At 33.9% G+C, this 22,396-nt stretch overlaps 2 protein-coding genes across 8 annotated transcripts; one reads left to right on the forward strand and one right to left on the reverse strand.

The window, feature by feature from the left end:
• Positions 1–173: 173 nt before the first annotated feature.
• On the reverse strand, positions 174–14,014 carry LOC128889453 (A-kinase anchor protein 9-like). Of its 7 annotated transcripts, none has more exons than XM_054147092.1 (18): positions 13,776–14,014; positions 13,392–13,514; positions 13,023–13,280; positions 12,754–12,927; positions 10,625–12,685; positions 9,731–9,871; positions 9,289–9,575; positions 8,525–9,204; positions 8,336–8,463; positions 7,313–7,366; positions 6,432–6,599; positions 5,583–5,651; positions 4,969–5,283; positions 1,568–4,909; positions 1,280–1,483; positions 1,020–1,199; positions 574–953; positions 174–493 (listed from the first exon to the last, which is right to left on the reverse strand). In XM_054147092.1, the coding sequence occupies exons 1-18, from the start codon at positions 13,836–13,838 to the stop codon at positions 373–375; spliced, it is 8,748 nt and encodes a 2,915-aa protein (XP_054003067.1). In that variant the 5' UTR covers positions 13,839–14,014; the 3' UTR covers positions 174–372. The 7 variants fall into 7 exon arrangements, with proteins under 7 accessions (XP_054003067.1, XP_054003066.1, XP_054003065.1 ...); XM_054147091.1 differs by having other exon boundaries at positions 5,583–5,648; positions 7,313–7,369; XM_054147090.1 differs by having other exon boundaries at positions 7,313–7,369.
• Positions 14,015–14,394: 380 nt separating this feature from the next.
• On the forward strand, positions 14,395–16,844 carry LOC128889480 (pachytene checkpoint protein 2 homolog). The gene is made up of 6 exons (XM_054147150.1): positions 14,395–14,605; positions 14,738–14,894; positions 14,960–15,151; positions 15,249–15,476; positions 15,548–15,895; positions 15,971–16,844. Exons 1-6 carry the CDS (start codon positions 14,553–14,555, stop codon positions 16,262–16,264), a joined length of 1,272 nt encoding a protein of 423 aa, XP_054003125.1. The 5' UTR covers positions 14,395–14,552; the 3' UTR covers positions 16,265–16,844.
• Positions 16,845–22,396: the final 5,552 nt, after the last annotated feature.

Raw genomic sequence — 22,396 nt, forward strand, 5'->3', positions numbered from 1 at the left:
TATAGTTAGCATTATTGTGTTCGCTCTTCTATAAATTGTTTAAAATAATAGTACTGATGTGAATTGTACACGATAAATTATGATAAGGTAAACGTGCGAAGATTTAACGTATCAACAATTGCAGTTTCTATGATACAGTTCTATTTACACTCGGTATGAAAAATACATGAAAGAAAGGATATAATTTCAACAACATTTTTGACTATAACGCTCGTTTACAATTTGCATTTGATAATACAAACAGGAACAGCAATCCCATTCAGGTCATATTCTAATGGCTGCATTAAAAAACAACGTGATATTTCAATCACAGTTTCAGAGTATATTTCACATTTGTGTCTTAAAGCTTATCGGACTTAGACATTCGTAATACTATTCTGGAAGTATCTGTCGACTTCCAGACTCTGTCATTGCTAAACCTAATGTCTCTTGAATATTTTTTAACCGTTGATAATACTGTTCAAGCGCAAATCCATCAAACTCACTGTTACAACTGCAAGGACAATCAAAGTTTCTTATATAAGTTGCTTACATTATAACAATGTTAATATGCTCGTTTACCGTTGTACTCACTTTGTAGTCAACTTTTCTCGAACAGGAGGTGAATGGTTCATAACAGATTTTTGCACTGGTATGAATGCATGATCTACATTCCACAATAATGATTTAACACCTATTCGTTTGCCGGTTGTCCATCTAAGAATCAGCCACTTCATTCTGTATATACTGATGAAAACTAGTGCTGCACTCTTGAAACGTACTTTTGGTGATTTTTTATTACGACCCATCGTAGTGTAAGATCGTTGTTCTTTAGTTAACTGAGAGAGAATAGTCAACGTATTTTCTTCTGAAAGCTCATAACCACCTACTATGGTCAACAAATAACGTTTTTGATACGTTAATGCCTTACGTCTACTGTCTGCTCGTAAATATTTCCCATAAAAGTGCTGCAACTATAGTACAGAAACATTATCGTAAGTAAATATAGAAGTTAACCATATACTAAAATACAAAATTACCTTGTCTACATAATCTGAACCTAATGCGTTTGTATCTTGAGAATTTTTGTTTCGTTTTATTTGAGCTTCGAGTAGTCTTACTCGTTGGATAAGGTGCTCCTTCTCATCTCGTGCTTTACCGAGCTTCTCTTGTAGGATACTCTTTTCATTTACGTGTTTTTCATTGATATCACTAAGATCCTATTAAACAGAGTATTGGTTATCCAACACGTATATTTGTAATGCAATGTAAAATACCATGTTACTATACTACTAGGTACCTTAATTTTTTGTATGAATTTGGAAGGCGTATTCTTCTCGCCCGTAAATCTGATTTTTATTTCTTTTGCATGATCCGATTCCCTTTTAGCAGTCGTTCTCAAATCTTGTTGCAACTCAATAATTGTATCTCTTAATTTCATTTCTCGTTCAAGGGATTCCGTTAGTTCTTTCTTCAATTGTTTTACATCAGCCTCTAAATCCATCTATCGAACAAAAAATTTCAATTAAAAAACCTTAAATTATTTTAGAAATAAAGTGTTTTAAAATGTTATGATATGTTTACTAACCATAACTTCCCTTGCATTATTAATTTCTCTTCTTAATGCCTTAAGCTCGTTATGTTCGCTAGTACTTTGCTCCTGCCTTCTATTTTCCGCATCAGACATAGATTTGATCCTTTTTTGTAGCCACTCGCATTCTTCCTCTCGTGCTTTGAGTTCCTCTTTAGTACGTCTGAGATCGGTTTGCAGATGGTCTTTGATTCCTTCGATCAAGGCCAGACTACTCACCAATTTCTCTTTTTCCTCTACTTCCACTTCCAACTGTTTCTCGAAACGATTCTTTTCCATCTGCAATTTTTTCACAGTGTCCTTCAATTCCGAATTATTTCGTTCTGCTTTTTCAAATTTTTCCACAAATGACAAGTATTTCTTTCGCTCGGTTTCCAAAAGTTCAGCAAGCTTTGGTAACTCATCCGCTTTTTGAGACTGTACGTGATCCTTCATTAAAGTCAACTGTATTTCCAGACTTTTGTGTTCTTGGCGCAGGACCGACAGGTCATTACGAAGTTTCGCTTCGTTATTTAGAGATGTTTTCAACTTATCCTGAAGGAATTCGATCAACTCTGAATCTTGAACATGTCCAGACTGCATCGCTCTATGTTCCTTTTCAATTTGAATCTTCAACGTTCGAATTAAATTCTTTTCAGACGTCAATTCTTCGTCGAGTTTCGTAACCTTTTTAGATTCTTCTGTCAAATCTGATTTAAGTTGGAAGATTCGGGCTTCGTATTCTGCAATCTGACATTTGAGCATTCCTTTCTCAATTTCTAAGTCATCTTTCAGTGTTTTTAGTTCTTCGTTAATTTTATTGGCTTGATTTAATTGTAATTTTAGTTCCATACTTCTTTTTATTCCTTCCTGATGATCTCGATGCTGTTGAGTTTGTCTTTCCATCGTGCATGCGTTATCTTCTGTATCACTTTCAATAGCACTCATAATTTGTCTGTCCAGGTGTGCTGACAAATTGAGTTCTCTCTGCACCATATCTTCAATATCAGTATCTTCGGGTAATCGTTGCGCGGATACTTTTAATTCGGACAATTCCTTACTCAACTTTTCTACCATCTCCCGTAATTCGGTATTTATTCTTCTTTCGTCCTTTAACTTTTTCCTTAACTCCACCACGTTTCCAGATTCCTTCATCTTGTTTTGTATCGTCTCTAGAGCTCTATGCAAACTTTTGCTGTCATCGCTCATCTGACGTATGACTTTATCCTTTTCCTTCAAATATTCCTGCAAGTGATGTATCTCCTGATCCTTTTCATTAGAGGGTGAAGATGTTCCTGAGAAACTAGTACGTCTAGCCATCTCTTCCAATCGTCTGATGATTTGATCTCTGTTATTCAAACCTTCTGTTAGTCTCTGGATCTCGATTTGGTACTCCATGAGTTCCCGCTTCGACGATTGATACTTGGTCTTGAATTCGTACAGCTGTTTGTTTTCGTTCTCTATCTCGATATTGCGTGTCTGAATGGTTTCTATAGTGATGTCTTTTTCGAGAATCGCATCTCTCAGATTTTGCAATTCCTTTATCCTTTCCATACATAAGGCGGTATACTTTCTTGATTGTTCCTGCTCTTTATCTTCTATATCCTTCTTCAGTCTTGTATTCTCCGAATTTAACTCCATAATAATTTTCTCGTTTGTTTGCATTTTGTTCTTGTGCTCCTCGATTTCTTCGGTTCTTAATTTAAGGACATTCTCTACCTCCTGCAAGTCTTTCTTTATTTTATGTTCAGATACCCGCGACAACTCGTATTGATTCTGATAGAAACATTTGTCCCTCGAGAGTGCTTCGACCACTTCCTTGAATTCTACCTGCTGTTCATTGTACATCTTTTGCAAAGATATTAAATCTGTCTCGCGTTTCTCTAGAACCGCTGATTTCGCCTGTAATTCCTCCTTCACAATTTCCAATTGGTTCTCCAAGTTCTCTATTTCCTTGATAGCCTCATTAATGGAGGTTTGTGTATATTTTATCGAAGTAATGTGCGAATTATGTTCATTACTTTCATTCCTTTGATCGGATTCCCTTTCCGAGCACTCTTGTAATTTGTCGCTTTCTTGTTTTGATTGTGAGACGCGTTCTGTCTCGTCTATCGACAAATTATTCCCTGTATTTCCCGATTCGAAACCACTATGTAACAACTCCATGCCTATAGACTGTTGATTAGGCGTGGCCGACGAACACTGAGACTGAGATCCTAAATCCAGCGGTGGCACTTGTAAGATCATATTAGTTGGATCAATTAAAGGCATAACAGACTCGTCCGCGTTCTTAGATGATACAAACGGAGTAGGAATTTTGAAAGTAGACGCATTGGGAAGCATTTGAGTCCCGCTTACTCCTCGAATGGCTTCTGCCGTGTCCTCGCATTCCGAGTGAATGGACAAAATATCGCTTAACGTACGAGCACTATTCTTTGGATCTGCTTGTCGTATCAACTCTCGTAGTTGCGTTTCGTCTAAATTCAACGAGGAATATAATTCAAGTTGTTTCTCTTTCTTAGTTAATTGTTCCTTCAGATGATCTATTTCTTCATTTTTGTCGGCCAACATGCTATCGATCAACCGAGGCAACTCTAGCTGAGCATGTTCTTGGACACCAACCTGTGCCTGTAATATTCTCTTTTCTTCCTCGGCAACTTCTAAATGCTCTTTCAATTTTTGAATCGTTGCGCTCTCTACTTGCACGACTTTCGCAATTTCTGCTTCTTTCTCTTGCAAAAGCTGATTAACTCTGTCCAGTTGATTTTTGACATCTTTTAACTCCAGGTCTTTGTCAGCGACAGTTCGCTCTAACGATTGAAATTTTGCGTTAGCTTCGTGAAGTTGCAATTCTAAACGCGACGTTGCCTGCCTCTGAGCAAATGGGGCATTTTGTTTTTGTTGCTCCAAACGACCACGCATTGCTTCCATTTGGAACAATTGTTCAGAGGCAGTTTGCTGTAAAATCTCCTGTTCTGCTTGCAGTTCCTCGTTCTGATTCTTCAGAGATGTCACTTGCATTTCTAAATCCTTAATTCTCTTAAATACAACTTCTTCGGCTCTAAAATGTTTCATCATTTTCTCCTTAAGTTTAAGCAACTGATCGAGAGGCAACATTGGTGGTAAAGTAGGATCCTCCGGAGTAGGGCAACGAGACGCATCTATTTGTTCCCTAATGGATACATCTTCGCTTGGTTGACTCAAGCTCAAATTAGAGCTGCACATGTGCACAGATTCTAGATCTTTAATTTTTTTGTCCAACTGAGATAGCATATCGCGCAATTCTGTTTTCATTTGCTTCAATGCTGCAGAATTAACGCTGAACTGTTCTGAACTTAACTTGTGCTTCCTTAATTCCTCCTGTAGAATCATATTTGTAGGTAAGCATATTCTCGAAAACAGTGTTTATCAAGACTTACCTGTAATAGACTGATATGTTCGTTGAGCTGTTTATTTTCACTGTCCATTTTCATTGAATCTAGTTCCTGCACTAAATCATGTTGGTTCTTAGTTTGAGCGGCGATAACAGTTTCTAATTGATTTATTTGAAGCTGCAAGGATTCTTCTTTCTCAGTCTTTATTTGTAATTGTTGCTCCAAATCGGTAATGATTTCCCTTAGCACCCAGATCTTATCAACAGCTGCTTTCAGTTCGATTTCAGTTTCTGTCTTTTTAGCTTCCGTATCCGATATACGAGAGCTCATCTCTCTCATTTGAGACTCGAGGACCTCCACCTGAATTTGGTTCAATTTTTTAAAATCGAACTTCCTAACTATTATCTCGATCTATTTAACCACAACCATAACTAGTTACAAAGAAACACCACTAACGCGTAACATACAAAGCGTATAATGTTTTGTTAATGTGACCATTGTGTTGAGATTAAGCTTCTAAACCAATATTATTGCGTGCATAAAAATTATTTTGATTTTTATTAAAGAAAAATATATCTTTTATACTCTCTACCTAATGTCCTGTATATTGGAATACTGTCAAATATACTGATCAATATAATAAATAGAATACAACTCACAGCAGCAGTGATGTCAGATGCTTGAAACACAGGGACGTCTGACGTTGATACAGGTGATAGTGTAGTCTGCTTTGTGCAACGAACAGAAAACCAAAACCAGAGTGCAGAAAAACTCGTGTTAATACAATTAGTAACAATGCGTGTTAAAAGCTACCTAATTACAGTGTAATATAGATCAGTGTTTCTCAAAATTCACCTTCCCATAGACTCTTTTGACACAGGAAAATTGTTAGTAAACACTTTAGAGTAGTTTTCTTGTATTTGTACTTTAATAAAAGTAACGAAGAACAGGTATTGGACGAAACAATGTTGCATAAAAAAATGTTAACGCCTTATCGCGACAAGTATTTCCCTAGTTCCACTATAATATACTTTTATTTTTATTTCGAGAATTAGCTAATTTCAAAGGTTCGCGGATCACAGTTTGAGAAACACTGGTGCAAATGCCGGCGATAATCATAAGTACAAAATAAATTTCCACAAAATTTCCCACGAGTTATTCATTAGTCGAATCGCTTAAAAATATTTATATAGAGTCAGTAAAGATTATGAAAAAATCCCAATCCAAAACAAATAAAAATTATTAGGTTAAAGGTTTAGATCTTACACCTGAATTTTATGTAACATATTAATTAGATTGGAACAACAGTGTAAATAAAATTTCAATGTTTCAAATTTCCAAGAAAAGCAGACACCTCGAGAGCGCATAAATAGTCCAGTTTGAACTACGGGCTATTTCAATTAGAAGTACAATTTTAGTTTTAAGTAATTTGTATGCGATTTAAAACTGCAACCACTTTGATTGCCCGTTCTTCCCTTGCAAGGAATATAAAATATTCTTAAACTTACCTCGGATGTGATTCGTTGATCCCGTTCTTTATCGCGTTCACGTTCTTTAAGTTGTTCTTGCAAAATCTGTATTTGCTTTGCAGCTTCATCTCGTTCAGCTTCTCTCTCGCTTGCCTGTTCATCCAGGAATCTGCGAGTTGCTTTTAATTGTTTGTCCGCTGCCTCGATCTACATATGCGTATTTTCTTAATTAAAATTGTTGCCAAAGTCAAGTTAGAAAAAAACAACTGAATAATTCATACAAGACACACTGAATTTTAATTCAATTATAAATATGTTATAACACACGTGAAATAATTGCATATTAAAATCTGGACACATTATCAAGGAAAGACATTAGTTCACATCTGACAATAAATGAAATGCACTTGCAGTGAGTACTATAAACAACTGCATGCCTCTATAATGTAAATAAAAATGTGCAACTATGCAAAAAAAAGAGCATTTTAAATAGTCAGCAAAATTTAGTTCTGCTTTGTGATTCAGTTCGACTGCTTTTTCGTGTGGTAATTAACACTTTGCATTTTACTACTAGCTCTATAAAAAGAAGACTAAATATAATTGACATAAATTGTGAAAACAGAAGAAGTGCTTAACAATATTAATCAAGCACATGCAAAATAAAAATAAGAAACTATACACCATAGTTATACATGCTATTGTTAATTTTGGGAGTTACTGTTATGTATTCTTCTATGATGACTCTATTATGAAATCAGCACGATACCATGATAAGCCAATTTCCAGATGCAGCATTTTACCAAAATGAAATAGATTCGTAATGTCTCCAATTCAGCGTTAAAAGTTGCATATATGCGGTTAAAATTACGATTAACTTACGCAGCAGATTTTATAATAGTATTAGTATTTCTATAATTTACCTTTCGGCAGCATACCCTGTGAATGTATGGGGGAGGAGTAGGTTCTAAAGGCACCTGCTGGCAAGATAATACAACGCCAATCAATCTTTAAAAACTGCATTACAGAACCATACAATTTTACTCGTGATATTTTTTCATTATGCTATCGGTACGTTTATTAATATCATTCATAACAAATTTCTTTCGTCATTTGAAATACTTCGCTTTAAACGACAAGCTTGAAACGAACAAACACAGAAAAATGAAAATTTGTAATCAGATGAATTTTTGGTGAAAATATAAAATACGAATAATGAGAGTAAACATAGATAAAAACTGATTTCACTACTCGCTTTGAACAATATCTTGTGCAATATACGAATCGATACAGTAGTGCCTTCCCTAGTGACGAGAAGTTGAGTTTGATAGTTGTCAACCTGAGAGATCTAGAAAGCGCATGGAAAGAAAAGAGCTTAACAGTGAACATTAATGCAAACTAAAAACTTTTATATTTTTCATTGCATCTTCATAAAAGTATGGGCAATAGACTAGGACAATTTTCCGAATGAAAATGAGTCTAAACATGAGTGAACTATTTCTAAACGTTCGTTGATCGTAAAATCGTTCCTAAAACATTTTCAATTACATATAAATAAGAATAGCTCAAATGAGATTGTGTTCAAATACATTTTTATCGGGAAAACTTTACGATAATATTCATGAAGAGATATTAAAGAGTATAAATGTCTTTAAATCCGAATGTCCGACGATTCAAGCCGACAGATTCCTCGCGTCGACGAAAAAAAAATGGCGTTGGAGATGATACCGCGCTTTTAAAAGAGACAAAACAGACAGTCACCAGGAAAGGAAATACTGTACTAAGCTCATAAATACAGATAAAACATTAAAATAATAAACTACCAAATACATAACTCGTTTTCAATATGCAATACACCACAACTTCTTTGTATGTAGCATACCAATTCTGTGTAATAAAAATTCATGCAATCGGTGCACTCGTCGAGAAAGAAGCATTAAGTTTACCTGTTGTTGTAGGTCTTCTTTCTCTTTTCTTGCGTCATCCATTAATCTGTCACTTTGCCTGTATAGTTCATCTATCAATTGCAATAGGTCTGTGCAGTCTCCTGCTCCATTTGATATCACGTGCCGTGCTAAAAAATGAATGACAATTGTAAAGATTGTTTATGGAGATTTCACAATTAAAATGGTTACCTTTTTCTTGTAATTGTGAAAAATCTTGCAGTGTAACGTCACTGCCCACTTCGTCGTTCTCTCCATAACCTTCTGTTATGATTTCTTTCTTATTTTCCACGTTGGCCAGCTTTCTTTGGAGATTAAGAATAGTAACTTTCAGTTGTTCCGTTTCTTCTTGGTAACCGATAATCAGAGATTCTGCATGTTCTAGTTTCAACTTGAGCTCTTCGTATGCTTCATCCGTCCACGTGACTTCCTTGATAAGTGCACCACGTTGATCGCCATCAGTAGATGACGAGGTGCCGAAAATTTCAGCGCTTTCAGTCTTCAAACGTCGCAAGCAATTGTTCAATTCTTGTTTTAATTTCTCAGTGATGTCATTATTTTCCTCCATTATAGTTTGCAAGGTTTCACTGTCACTGTTTATTATGGATATTATTTCAGTAGTTTTCGGAGCGAAATGAACTCTCCGAATCCTCCCCTGGGAAGAGTTTAACGCAGAGCTAACATTTCGACTCTCCAATTTTGTTATATCCTCAATATGGGCTGTCTTATCGCTACTAGCGCTATCGCACAATTGTCTTTTAAGAACTTCAGTAATAAGAGTGTTATTTACTTCATCTTCACATACAACGAAGTATTGTATTAAATCTTCGACCAATGTTTTAAGAGTGGCACATGCTTTAGTTAAACTATTTCTGTTTAATAAAAATAGAACAATATATTCGATAAGTATGCAACAGTGCTTATAAAAGTTTGTAATTCATTAAAGATGTAAATACCTTTCTTCCAAAATCTTGTAATCCACGGGCAAGATTTTGTTAGAATCTTGTTTTTCATCATAATTAGGAGTACCATCTGACTTAATTCTATTTAATTCCTCTTGATGACGGTCGATCATTCTGGCTACACTGCGAGAATGTTCTTCCACCAAACGGTGAATTTCTTCAGCATGCGCTTCTTTGAGCTGCTGCATTTCATGTTTTGCATTGTTGGTAAGTTTGTCACGCAATTCTAATAATTCCGGTGACCAATTGTCTTCAGTATCCGACTCGACCATCAAGAGTGCCTATATCGAATAACGCGTATATAAAAAACAATAAATAAGTTGACCATAAACATGGTTTTTCTTTAGTCCTCTTTCTTGCAAGAAGATGGCATACAAGTCTATTGATCTTTGCAAAATAATTTGCCACAAGTTCGTGTGATTAAATCTAAAGCTACCTGAATTTGATCTTGAAGCGCATTGATAATATCCAACTTAGCTAGCGCGATTTGTTCCTCCAATTGATGGTTGTAGGCCGCTCGCAGCTGAGTTAATTCACCGTTTTCCAACGCACCCGCATCCCACTCTGTTTGACAATGCTGCATGCACACATATGTGGTCACACAGTAGCATGTTAGTTACAGGAGGAACTATACATTACAATTCTATTTAGTTTAACGGAACTTAACTTCCAAGTCAGAAATTTGTACCCAACTATACATTGTACTAATTAATAACTACTTTAAAATATTTATGCGATATTACAATTTTTCAAAGTGATAGGAACTATTTATCACTTGGGCGACTAGAATTATTTTAACGCTAGTTTTGCGTAAACACAAATTAAGAAAAAATAAACTAAAACTAAGAAAACATACATATGAATTACATTCATGATAAGTTAAAATATCGTGCATTTCTTTTGTAAAACTATTTATGACTTATTTATTTTATTTGAACAAACACTAACCCTTCTACAAAACTCAAATATACTAATTTTAAAATATAGCTTAACCCTTTGCTTTAGATTTCCACAATACATCTCAGCAGCTCCACGTTGTGCGCAAGCGATTTACTATGTCGCTGTAGCAGCAACCAAGGAGCTGCGACGCAGACTTGCATTGTGACAGAGTCACTTCTCGAGTGCAAAGGGTTAATGTAAAAATACAACAAAGGAACAAATAAAAAAAATATATTATTTTATTAATATGCACCCCCTTTTTTTTATACAGAAAGAAGCTGCTTTATCACGCAAAGGAAAATATTCAACAATTAACACAAAACAAAAGGCAAATAAAGTTCGTTAATTACACGAATAAAAAGTGCATACCACATTTAAGTATTGTACTCACCCTATTCACCAAAGTTCCTAACAACTGTCTTTCGATTCCTCTTTCATAAAGATCTTTTTCATGCCTATTCTTCTGGTCTTCTAAAGCCTTCTCGTAACTCAGTTTCATATCCTGCATTTCGATTATTTTATTCTGCAACTCTTGTTGCAAAGCTTTGATGATTGTTTCATATTCAAGCTCAGATTTACCAAGGTTCTTAAAACTGTTACTATTAAGCTTCAACTGTTCATCCTCTAATGGAGAAGCGACTCTTGAACTATGTTCAGACATGTTTGAAACATTTAAACAGTCTCCCGCACCTCCGAAATATAAACCTTCCGTTACATCTGCGACTTCACTGTCGTTGTCAGACATTTTCTTTGATTGTTGACTGAATATTTCTTCAGAATATTGCTTCTCCATTAGCAAACATTTCTGCTCAAAGTATGTTCGTAATTCTTCCATTTCTTTCGCGTGACGCAACTCCAATTCAGCCTTCAAATCGTGTAGTTTGGTCGTCCCATCTTCTACATTCAAAGCTAATGACTGTACTTTCCTAATTTCTGATGCGGTTTCAGCTTTTATTGCACTTATTTGTTCATCATGAACGCAGATCAATGCCTCGATTTCCTTACGTAACGATTCTTTACTTGATCTCAATTGATTCAGAGATTCTTGAAACAAATGCATTTCCTCCAATTTTTTCTTCAAAATCTTATTCTCTTCCGTCACGCGCTCTTTTTCACTAGACAAATTCTCCGAAACCGAAGAATAATGGCTCAATTTGCTTTTAACTTCTTCATAATCGGCTTGTTTTTCCGTCAAATGTTCTAATTCCTTTGACAATTTTTCATTTTCTTCTGTTACTGATGCAAGTTTCGTTTGCAGCAATGTTGCTGTTGTAGCATCAGCTTCCTCGTTGTTCTCGTAAAACATTTTATTCGTGTCCGTACTTTGATCATGCATTGTATTCCCAGAATCATTAGCAGTTCTACTTACTTTAAACTGTTTTGTTAAAGTAGTACTACAATTCGAAGTTGGTACAGAAATATCGAGTTTGCTGTCACTTGATGCTAATGTTTGATTCAATTTTTCTTCCACCTCTGCACACTGAGCCCACGCAATGGCTAATCCATTTTTTAGTTCTCGACACTCCTCCTCAGATTTCATCAACTTTTCCGTCAGATCATATACTTTCGCTTGCAAGGAAGTTTGATTATCTGAATCCTCCCTTTTTAACAAGCTGAGCTCTGACTTGTATTTATCACATGTGTTCTTCATATCTTTCAGTTGTTTCTCGTACGACTTTTTAGTAAGATTTGATTCTTCTAACTCTGCCTTTGTTTTGCGAACGTCAGTTTCAAGACTCTCTATTCTATTTACGAGAAGTTTCTCTAACTCTGCTTTTTCTTCGAGTTTTTGCTTTGTCATCTGATACTGAATTGCTACTTCATCCAACGTTTGGTAAGTAGTTTCGTTTAATTCACTGAATGTACTCATGTTTATACCGCTCAGTCTTGACAAGGACTTTTCTAAATCATGGATTTTATTGTTCAAAGTTCGTTCATGAACTTGACTGTTCTCGATCAGTGACTGAGCTGCAGAGTATCGCGACGATAAGTCGTCTAGTTTGAACTTCAAACTTTCATTCTCGTCTCTCAATGTTGCAGCATTCGTTAAGGCTTGTTCCAAAGAACGTTCAATGCTCTCTTTCGATTCTAAAACTGCAGTTACAGCAACATATTTCGAAGTCATTTCTTCTAATTGCAGCTTATGTAATTTTATTTGCTCGGTTAGCATTTCTTTCGCCTTTAGATAGTCCAATTCTTGTATTTGTCGAGATTTCTCATACTGCACCTTTAACTCGTTCAATTTTGTTTTATATTGATTTACTTCAGCTTGAGCAGTTTGTTGAGACTCAGAGCGATTTACTAATTCTAGTTTCAAAGCTTCAACAGTTTTTTTATAGTGACTCATTTGGGCTTGAAATATTGAAAGTTCTTTGGCATGTCTAGTCTCCAGATCAGTTAATTTTTGTATTACTGATCTTTGATCACTCAAAGTTTCTTCTAAGATATTATTCTAAATAAAAATCAATCTGTATGAAAAGTTCAGAATCTCTTACCTTTCAACCTAATCATAATACTTACCTTTTCTTGTAAATTTGTCTTATTTACTGCACTGGCACTGTCTTTGCTGGGTACTTGTATGGCATTCAGTTGAGTAACAAGATTATCCCTAGCGGATAATGCCTGTTGTAAAGACCATGTTAATTCTTCTATTAGGTTATCACGTTTATTTATTGCCTTTTCAAATTCCTGCAACTGTTTAACAAAACACAATGCACAACTACCAGCATACACAATGTACACAAAAAAAATCTTCCAATATTTGTCTGTGTACTAAAAATATAATATACCTTTGTATGATACAAGGATATGATATCTCTGCCATGTATACTACTGTTTTGACTCTGAGAAGAATTGGGTGATGAAGCCTCTGCTCTCAAGTGATCTATTTCTGCATGTAAAGCCTCAACTATAGCTTCTTTTCCCTGCAGTAACTCTTCTAATCGAGCTACTCTTCCTGCGAGTCCTTCCAAGTCACCATCTGCTTCTCCTTCACTCATGCTAACGCTACTTTGTGTTATATCCCTTGATGAAGTACCCTCGTGTACCTATATTTTACCAAAATATTTCTATAACTTCATACACATTTTACATGTACCATTAGAAGACCTTGAACTATACACATGTAAAGTATAAAATTTCTTCAAATTTATTCTTACATAAGATTCTCTATGTCCAGTAGATTTATCATTATGGAAAGATTCTTCGTCAGATGCTTCATCTGTCAAATTATGACCCGAGCCTTTAGCTTTATTAGCTCTTTCCACCTTGTATCTCTCCAGCTAAAAATCACATATTGTGTAAAACTAAATAAATGTATAAAGGATAATCATATTTCAGAAAATCCCTTCTTTCTAACATGGTGTATAGTAATTTATAATTAGCAATTATTTAATATATGTAATCATATTGCAAAATTGAAACTGCGGAAGAACTACATTCCATATGAAATAGTCCAATAAAATCCAGCAGAAATTAACCTTAAATGCAGGAGCGTCAGGAAATAATTAATCCTAAACAAAGAAAGACATTGTTTGACCTACCATCTCTCTGCCTGCCTCCAACGAGCGTCTTCTACGCTCATCATCGTCTGTTGCTTTGCTCATTTAATTAATAAAATGACGATCGTTTAACTAATTAGCTAATAATAAACAATCCTAATCATTAAATAACAAACACTTTTCTGTTCAATCGATATCGTCATCCACTACATTGCAAACCATGTGTTTCAACCGTCCACTGGAAAATCCTTCGAACCGTTTAATTTTTAAGAATACAAATTACTATAGCGTCCAGTACTATGTCATAGATTTTTGATGAGATAGATCGTGATCCACCGACGTATGGTAACGTTACGAAAGTAAATCACTAGATGTATTAAGTTTAATCCACAGTCTTTAATTTTTATTAAAACTGTGGTAAGGAAATTTCAGATATATTATTACAGAGTAGTTTAACAATAATTAAATTCTTGTCAGATCCTTTGGTATTCATGATCTTGTATTTTTAAATTAGGACCTACTCTGAAAATGGATCCTTGCCTAAACTCTTCCCCTCACTAGGATAATTAAATTTAGTCTTACCAAATTTTACACAACCAATGGTATTATTTCTTGTGAATCAAGCATGATCAAGCACGAGTATTTTCATTCGCGACAATTTTCAAACATCTGCGTATCAATTTGAAATTGTTTCAAATTGTGGTTGCATGTATAGTAAAGCGTATATACGCATTTTAACGAAAAAATTAATAGACAAAAATAATCTCGTAATATTATTCAAACAATTCTATTGATTTAAAAGGTGCCGAAAATACGAATATGATGGAAGGGCCAGAAGTATTGCACGTGGAAATATGTCAAAGAGCCGACAGGTATTACCGGTTCTTTGTTAACGAGAACTTACATTTTCTGCACGTGTATTGTCTTTACATTTTAATAGAAATTCTTCTAATAGGATTGTTAAATATTCTTTAAACAGTGTTTACACAACATTTTATTTTTAGCACGTTGTCTAAGTCAGAGTTAAAGGATTTAGCATATGCAGAAATAAATGCATTAGAGGATGTTGCTTTAGAAACTATCACGTATGAAAAAAATATCTCCAATCATACTTTAAAGAGTCATGTTGAATCGATAATATGTTCTTCAAGTTATGGAGAGGTAATCTATCTAAATTGAATGAATTCTTACAGAAAGCTTTACCGAAATAAATTCCATTGTTACAGAGAACTCATATGAAAGTACAAGGAGCCCTTCTAAAGTTTCATGTGTATAGATTAACACAAGAAGATGCAGCAACAGAAATTATGCAGAACGATAGCGAAGACTTGCCAGTATCTTCTCATTGGATCTTGCCTGCAAAAGAATTTCATTTTTTATGGGAAAATCTTTACTTTGATTCTAACATAAAAGAAGATGTTAGTTAAAACCATTTCAGTTGTTTCAATTACAATTTTTCAATTATATTAATTTTTGTAATATACATAAATATTTATGTCTTTTCTTTTCTTCCAGTTATTGCATTTTGTGGAAACAACAATGATATTTTCAGACTGTAGTGTTAATTCTAATATCATAAGTTGGAATAAAGTAGTATTATTACATGGACCTCCAGGTACTGGTAAAACTAGCTTGTGCAAAGCTCTTGCACAAAAAATAGCTATTCGTTTAGGTGATCGATTCACTCATGGTGAATTTGTTGAAATAAACAGTCATAGTCTATTTTCAAAGTGGTTTTCAGAGGTAACATCCTAGCTATGTAGTTACTAAGCAAATTATTTTCGTGATTAAGATTTATCTTTGTTTATTTTCAGAGTGGAAAATTAGTCATGAAATTATTTAACGAAATAAAGCGCCTTCTTGAAAATTCACAAGCACTAGTTTGTATCCTAATAGATGAAATAGAATCTTTAGCACATGCTCGTAAATCGTGTAGCAATGGTGTAGAACCCACAGACTCCATAAGAGTTGTGAATGCTTTGCTAACACAGCTGGATCAAATAAAACGGTATCCGAATGTTTTAATTCTAACAACGAGTAATTTATCAGAGGCTATTGATTTAGCATTTGTCGATAGAGCAGACATAAGACAATATATTGGCCATCCTACTCAACAAGCCATATATAAAATTTATGCTTCATGCCTTAAAGAGTTGATGAGGGTAAACGAATACATACTTTTATTCCTATTATATATGTATTTCTTAAATTGTATTACTTATATACTTGTATTTCAGGTATCGCTCATAGAAACAGAACAAATTTTTGATTTTTCATATTTAAAAAAAATGGGTTATGAAGAGAACAGTCACACAAAAAATAGCCTTAAACTCATGGAACTTAGTCATGAGAGTAAAGGTCTCAGTGGTCGAATTTTAAGGAAAATTCCATTTTTAGCTTATTCGTTTTATATGCGAACTAAACGATGTACTTTAAGTCGATTTTTAAGATCCATGCATCTCGCTGTTATGAAACATAAAGAAGAAGAAGTAGAAGATGCCACTAATCCATTACGAAATTTGGACTTCTGAAGTGTTTTTTCTATATATGTAATGTACACAGTTTTCTATTTTTTTGAGTTTTTTAACATTGTATTGTATCAGTATTATATCATAAACGCGACTTATTCAACATAAAGCATAACACGTCTATACGCCTATGTATTTAATATAGTATTTTATATATTTAAACACTGTATTTTCATTTTAATATTTTATGTTTATATTATTCTATTTATGTATGCCATTTGTACTGAATAATAGAAAGTAAGCCATTTATTTTTACTGTCCCAAATAATTCTTGAATCCTCTATTCTATATATTTTTATACAACAGCTGCATGGTATTGTGAAGGACATATGATGGGTAAACGCTTTTTTGATATCTTGCTTTTTTATCAAAGTATACCGAACATTATTGATTTTTGTAATGAAATAATTGTTTCACTATTTGAAAGAGAATTATTATTTATATAAATAGAGTAAACTATTTGCATAAAAACTTTCTCATAATGTCTTACTATATATACTTTATATACTAGATTTGGACCTTTCGTCCTACGACATGATTGGGGACCAGAGGAACGTAAAAGCATGCGACTCACCAACCGTTGTCTTGATACTAATCATCGTAGTGGCTCTGCTGTCGCTGATCATCGGAGTAGCTCTGCTGTTGCTGATCATCGGAGTAGCTCTGCATTATCCATGTAGAACTTCGGAGTTGCTCTGCTTTCCTTACGTTGAACTCCAAAGTTCATTTGTTTCATGATGTATAGAATATGCAACAAAAGTCACACGAATTAATAACATGTTTAAAAAGTTACAGCAATTACAATATTAAAACATTAAAAGTGCAAAATCATACATTTTACGTTTGTATAATAAAGATATGTAAATGTTACGCAAATGTATAACTTTGATCTCTTATGTTTCTAACACATTTAAAATACATTATAAAAATATGTAGCTTTATAAATATTTCAAGTTTCTAAAAAGTGTATTGTAATAAAGTAAATGTGCACGAACTCACAAAATTTATTAGTTTATAATGAATGTAAGAAGAAACTGTCTAAATTTGCAAACTCTTACATTTTATATTTGTACAACAAAGATATGTAAATTTTGCAAATTTACAATTTTATCTTACATTCATTATAAATTGATCAATTTTATGAGTCGAAGCACTTTTACTAGTGTATGCTACATTTTCTAGAAACTGTGAACTTCTATGATGATATACATTTTCATAATTTCTTACTAATTTAACGAAACAGAGAAAATGAAATCTTAAACATTTTTACAATTTTATTCTATATTCATAATAAACTAATAAAATTTTAATGCACGTTATTTGAATTGCAATTGTAATTAATACAAAAATATTATTTGTATATTATTTGATGATCAAAATGGCCAAAATGTTTAAAATTATTATTTTTCAAAAAATGTAAAAAAACCTGTAAATTTATAATTGTTATCAGGTAATAGCAATTATGTATAAAAAATGTAGGGGACAATGTAATCGAATTATCGATCAACGGTTATAGATGTAAGTGTTAATTAAAATTAACGATTATAAAATATAATTGTTAATTTTAAAAAACCATTATTACAATTTTCATAGGAATATTAAAATTGTAATTATTAGTCTTTATTAAACAATTAATAAATTGGTACCTGTAAAGAAATGGAGTAAAAATGTTTACTCCAGCTCTAGCATTAATGCTTTCGTAATTATTAAGCAGAAATAATAATGAAATAGAAGGAAAGATAAACAATTTAATCTAATAATGACAATAGTTAAAGACAATATTACCTATTATTCTGCTTTCCCCGGTAAGCTGCACAACTTTTCTGATATGACGTATCCAGTAATTTCGCTCGAAATATTCAACGTAAAGTAGCCATTTGAACGTGAAATGGCGGTTGGCGATCATCGCGCAGACTCATGGCGTCAGATCCCGGAACATTCCAGAATTCGAATTCGAAATCAATTTACGATAAATATATATTTTTACTGTATCTAAGCACAAATTTATTTGAAAAGAAAACGAAAAAAGAAAGATAATATTACTGTGAAAGACGTAGTCCCATAGTACGAATTGATATTCGAACGAATATCAATTGGTACCTCATGGAGAACGAAAAGGATGAGAGTATGAAATCAATCTAATTTTCTCAAAAACCGATTCAATTAACAAGGAATGGTATTAATATATTAAGGAGATGATAAAGAGCAACGCAAAGTAGAAATAACAACGATTAGATAATGATTAAATTGAATTATGTTTACCTATTAATTGCCGGATCACTGATCGACACGACACGTCTGCTCTGTTCAATTGCCGCCGAACGAAGGATGCCTCGTTCTCGGCGTCGTTCTTCTGCGCATTGGGTTGCGGGTACTCGGCCAATGAAATTCGAGTTTTTAAAAGTTCCAAAGAAACGTTAAACGTGATTGGTTGTCACTCCTCAATATCATGCGCGGGTCTTTTGAACGGAAATAGAAATTGGAAAGTGAAAAGTATCGATATGTATGATATATGTAGATATATATTGTTACCCTTGTTTGTACGAAATTCCTGAGATTCTTTTTTTTCGTTCATGTAAAAACAAGGGAGAAACTTGTTTACGTTTAGTAACCTTACTAAGTTCGATAAATGTATACAGGGTGTCCCAAAAATGTTGTAACACATTGAAAGGGGTGGTTCGGAAGAGGATTTGAAACAACTTTTTCCTTAGCGAAAATGTTGTCCGAGGCTTCGTTGAGGAGATATTAACGGAAAACACTGACCAATCAGAGCGCGCGGATACCGTTGGAGCGGCCGCGGTAGTGAAGGCTACGAGGTAAGCGGTGGCGTCCAATGTCCTTCGATGCACGTCGAGTCGCTTGTTCGCGTACAAGCGCGGCCGCTTAGCACATAGCCGTCGCTACCGCGGCCGCTCCAACGGTATCCGCGCGCTCTGATTGGTCAGTATTTTCCGTTAATATTTTCTCAACGAAGCCTCGGACAGCATTTTCGCTAAGGAAAAAGTTGTTTCAAATCACCTCCCGAACCGCCTCTTTCAAGGTGTTACAACATTTTTGGAACACCCTGTATAATCGATTTCCAATCACTTATTCTTTCATGTAGCTACACACAAACCGATGCATCACTTATTAGAACAACCTGTATTTGATAATGTTCCATTTTTGTGTAACATAGAAAATATACGACTCTATTAAAGTTCTTAGACAACTTCAATAATGTGCATTGATGTGCATTTTATAATCTTATCCTTGAAAACATTGAACATGTGAGCATCAAGTTCATTTTACGAAACCTTAGTTTCAGAAAGCATTACAGAATCAGAGAATCTGAGATTTGGTGTGATAGGTATATAATAATTTGTATTATTTACATAATAAATATCTCAGTTCTTGACATATGTTTATTTGTTATTTGTACTGATCATATTCTGCGACCTGATTTATCGACTGCATGGAAAAATGAATATTTAATAATCTTGTCACTACTGGTTTACAATTAATAAATGTAATAACATTCGTCGTATTGTCCAATTTTTTTTTTAATTGCGAAATAGTGTTGCGAAATGAAGATATGAATCGCGTTCTTTTTCAGGATAGTTGATTTGATTAGTATTTTTCGCGTTTTCTTAAGTAATAAGTAATGTTTAGAGTCAATTTAAGAATTTCAAGAATCTTCAAACATTGCATTTTTTAATTTATTTATATTAGTTACATTAAAATGTTTTTAAAAATAAGTCGCACACAGCATTTTTTATTTTGGCCACAAAAAATTATCGGTCGTTGTATACATACCTAAAAACAATACATTGTCAGGCTAAAAATACACAAAATTTATTTTAGAATTTTGACTTTCGTGTTATTTAAATAAAAATCTATTTTATTTAAATAATGTTCAGTTGCTTAAAATTTTCAAATTTTTTAAATAGAAAACCTTTAATTATTACTTTAAATAAAAAACAGTGTATTTCTTGTTTCTGACGATAAAACTTGTTTTATGACGATATAATATAGGCATCGTCAACAAGTGTGTGAAACACAAGGGTGTTGGAAAGATTCAATAGAACCTCTGTCGTTCGTCCCTGTGTTTACATTCGCGGAGTCCACGTGCGTTTCATGAACATAGTAGCAAAGGACGACGCTGTTTACGCTTTACTAACCTTAAAGTCCTCGACACTTTAGTCGTATGTCATTGCAATAGACACAGTTCTCGAACGTAGAATACACAAGAAAAAAATTCTTTATTGACATCGACGATACGTTAACTTTCGTTCTCGTCCATGTGTTTCGACCAGAGATCTCGGCCAGATGGAACACGTATAGATAGACAGCACCTTGACAACACTATAACAATACAATAGAACAATAACAATTTTGAAATAAAAGAAACGTTACAAAGAGGGAATAGACAAACCTTTCAGATGAAGTTTATAATAAGTGTATAATACGTGTATAATAAGTGCATGCTACTTAGTGATTCGCATTGTGTTCAAACTGCGATATCCAGCGGAGACAGTGCGAATTAAAAATTAAAGAAAACATAAAGTGTTAGTTCGGACACATACACTTGTTCATCTCGAGATTTTATCTAACTAGGTGTAGTGGGGGAACAATGACCACTGTCCCTATGCAAACAATGTCACTAGATTTACACATTTCATTGTATACAAAATTTTGCAAAAATATTTTAAGTGCTGATTTTATGAACAGGCTATGACTTTATTGTGCATTTTGAGTCTAAACAGTGATTCTGGGATTCAAATAAATTCGACTGTCAAATTTTTTCGAAACACTAGACGTGAACGGCTGCATCGTTTAATCGACTCCCCCGACCACTTAGGCTTTTCATCAAACTTGGAAATTCAGTTCTGACGAAATATGGAAAATGTTACAAAGAATTTTGCATTACACAGAGGTAATTAAATACGAGGAAATTAAATTTTAGTTTGTTTTCTTTATACATTTTGTTAATTTTGCAATATTAATTTGTTTAGCCGAGGTGTTTAAACTGTCGCTAATAAATCAGCGGATTAACCAATCATGTTACTGTCTTTCGACGTATCACATCATTCTCCCCACCACGCCCACGTCCGCCCCAACCCCGAACGCTCGAAGACGGAGTCAAACTGTTCTTTTCCGCGCGGCGTCTTGAGGTGAGCGCACGTATTTTCCAATCAACTAATTAATTAACAAATATTCTTCCGAGATTCAAATCATCGTTGCTTCGGGTTATCATCGGTCATCTCTATCGTGTAATACGTTGTTGTAGTGCGGATTAACGTGTATTAACAACAATTGATTTCGTAATTGACGCGATTAAATCGAGATCGATTTCGCGGACGAGTACATTTTCGACAAAGTGCTAATGGACATGCATACATCCTTTTGGATTGCATCAGACTTTTCGGAAGCTAATTCTAATAAATTTATTGGTCATTCGTAAATGCTGGTGTACCGGATTTAACGAATTCTTTCGAATTTTTTACTTTTTTTTATACTTTTCAATGCTCGTTCTAAATTTCGACAACCGACGCGACGCTATTATTACAAATTGCTCTTCGTAATATATTTCGATCGAAATTTCTCGAAGCAACGATTAATTGAATTTTGCATTGAAATAGTGAAATAGTGAATCAATCGAAACAGTGAGTCAATTAGCATTTCTTATTGGCGAATAAATTCTTTTAGTGCTTTTAAGCGACAAGTGGCGTGCAATTGACGAAATGTTTCGATTGATTCGATATCAAATGTGTACTTGGATTAAAAGAATGAACATTTTTTAAATGTTTATAATATTTGGAAAAACTTTTTTATAAATCTATTTCTAAAACTATTTTCAATTAACTTGTTGCTAATGTATATTCTTTCCTTCTGTTTCTAGAATTCTGTGGATACGGTAGGATGACGAGGATCAATGGCAATATTTAAAGGAAATGGTAAAAGAAAAATTAGCTACGATATAAACTAATTCATTATTTACAACGATGGTAGTTTTCAATATAATTATTAATCTATATTATCCATTACATTTATTATACATTACATAGTATTAAACAGGCAATATTTCCATTACAGATGGACCATGGATACATAAAAAAAATTTTTTTTTAAATCGCGTGCCCTCCCTCCCCCCATATA

This window comes from Hylaeus anthracinus, unplaced genomic scaffold, assembly GCF_026225885.1.
Source record: "Hylaeus anthracinus isolate JK02 unplaced genomic scaffold, UHH_iyHylAnth1.0_haploid 11997, whole genome shotgun sequence".
NCBI classification, from domain to species: domain Eukaryota; kingdom Metazoa; phylum Arthropoda; class Insecta; order Hymenoptera; family Colletidae; genus Hylaeus; species Hylaeus anthracinus.

Excerpts from the sequence above, each read along its gene's own strand:
- LOC128889453 (XM_054147090.1), bottom strand. The coding sequence starts at position 13,838 with ATGAGCAAAGCAACAGACGATGATGAGCGTAGAAGACGCTCGTTGGAG. Across the intron at positions 12,928-13,022 it reads TATCCTTGTATCATACAAAG|TTGCAGGAATTTGAAAAGGC; the intron begins GTATATTATATT and ends TTTGTTAAACAG. Across the intron at positions 7,370-8,335 it reads AAGAAGACCTACAACAACAG|CAGGTGCCTTTAGAACCTAC; the intron begins GTAAACTTAATG and ends TTATCTTGCCAG.
- LOC128889480 (XM_054147150.1), top strand. The coding sequence starts at position 14,553 with ATGATGGAAGGGCCAGAAGTATTGCACGTGGAAATATGTCAAAGAGCC. Across the intron at positions 14,606-14,737 it reads ATATGTCAAAGAGCCGACAG|CACGTTGTCTAAGTCAGAGT; the intron begins GTATTACCGGTT and ends TTTTATTTTTAG. Across the intron at positions 14,895-14,959 it reads GTTCTTCAAGTTATGGAGAG|AGAACTCATATGAAAGTACA; the intron begins GTAATCTATCTA and ends CCATTGTTACAG.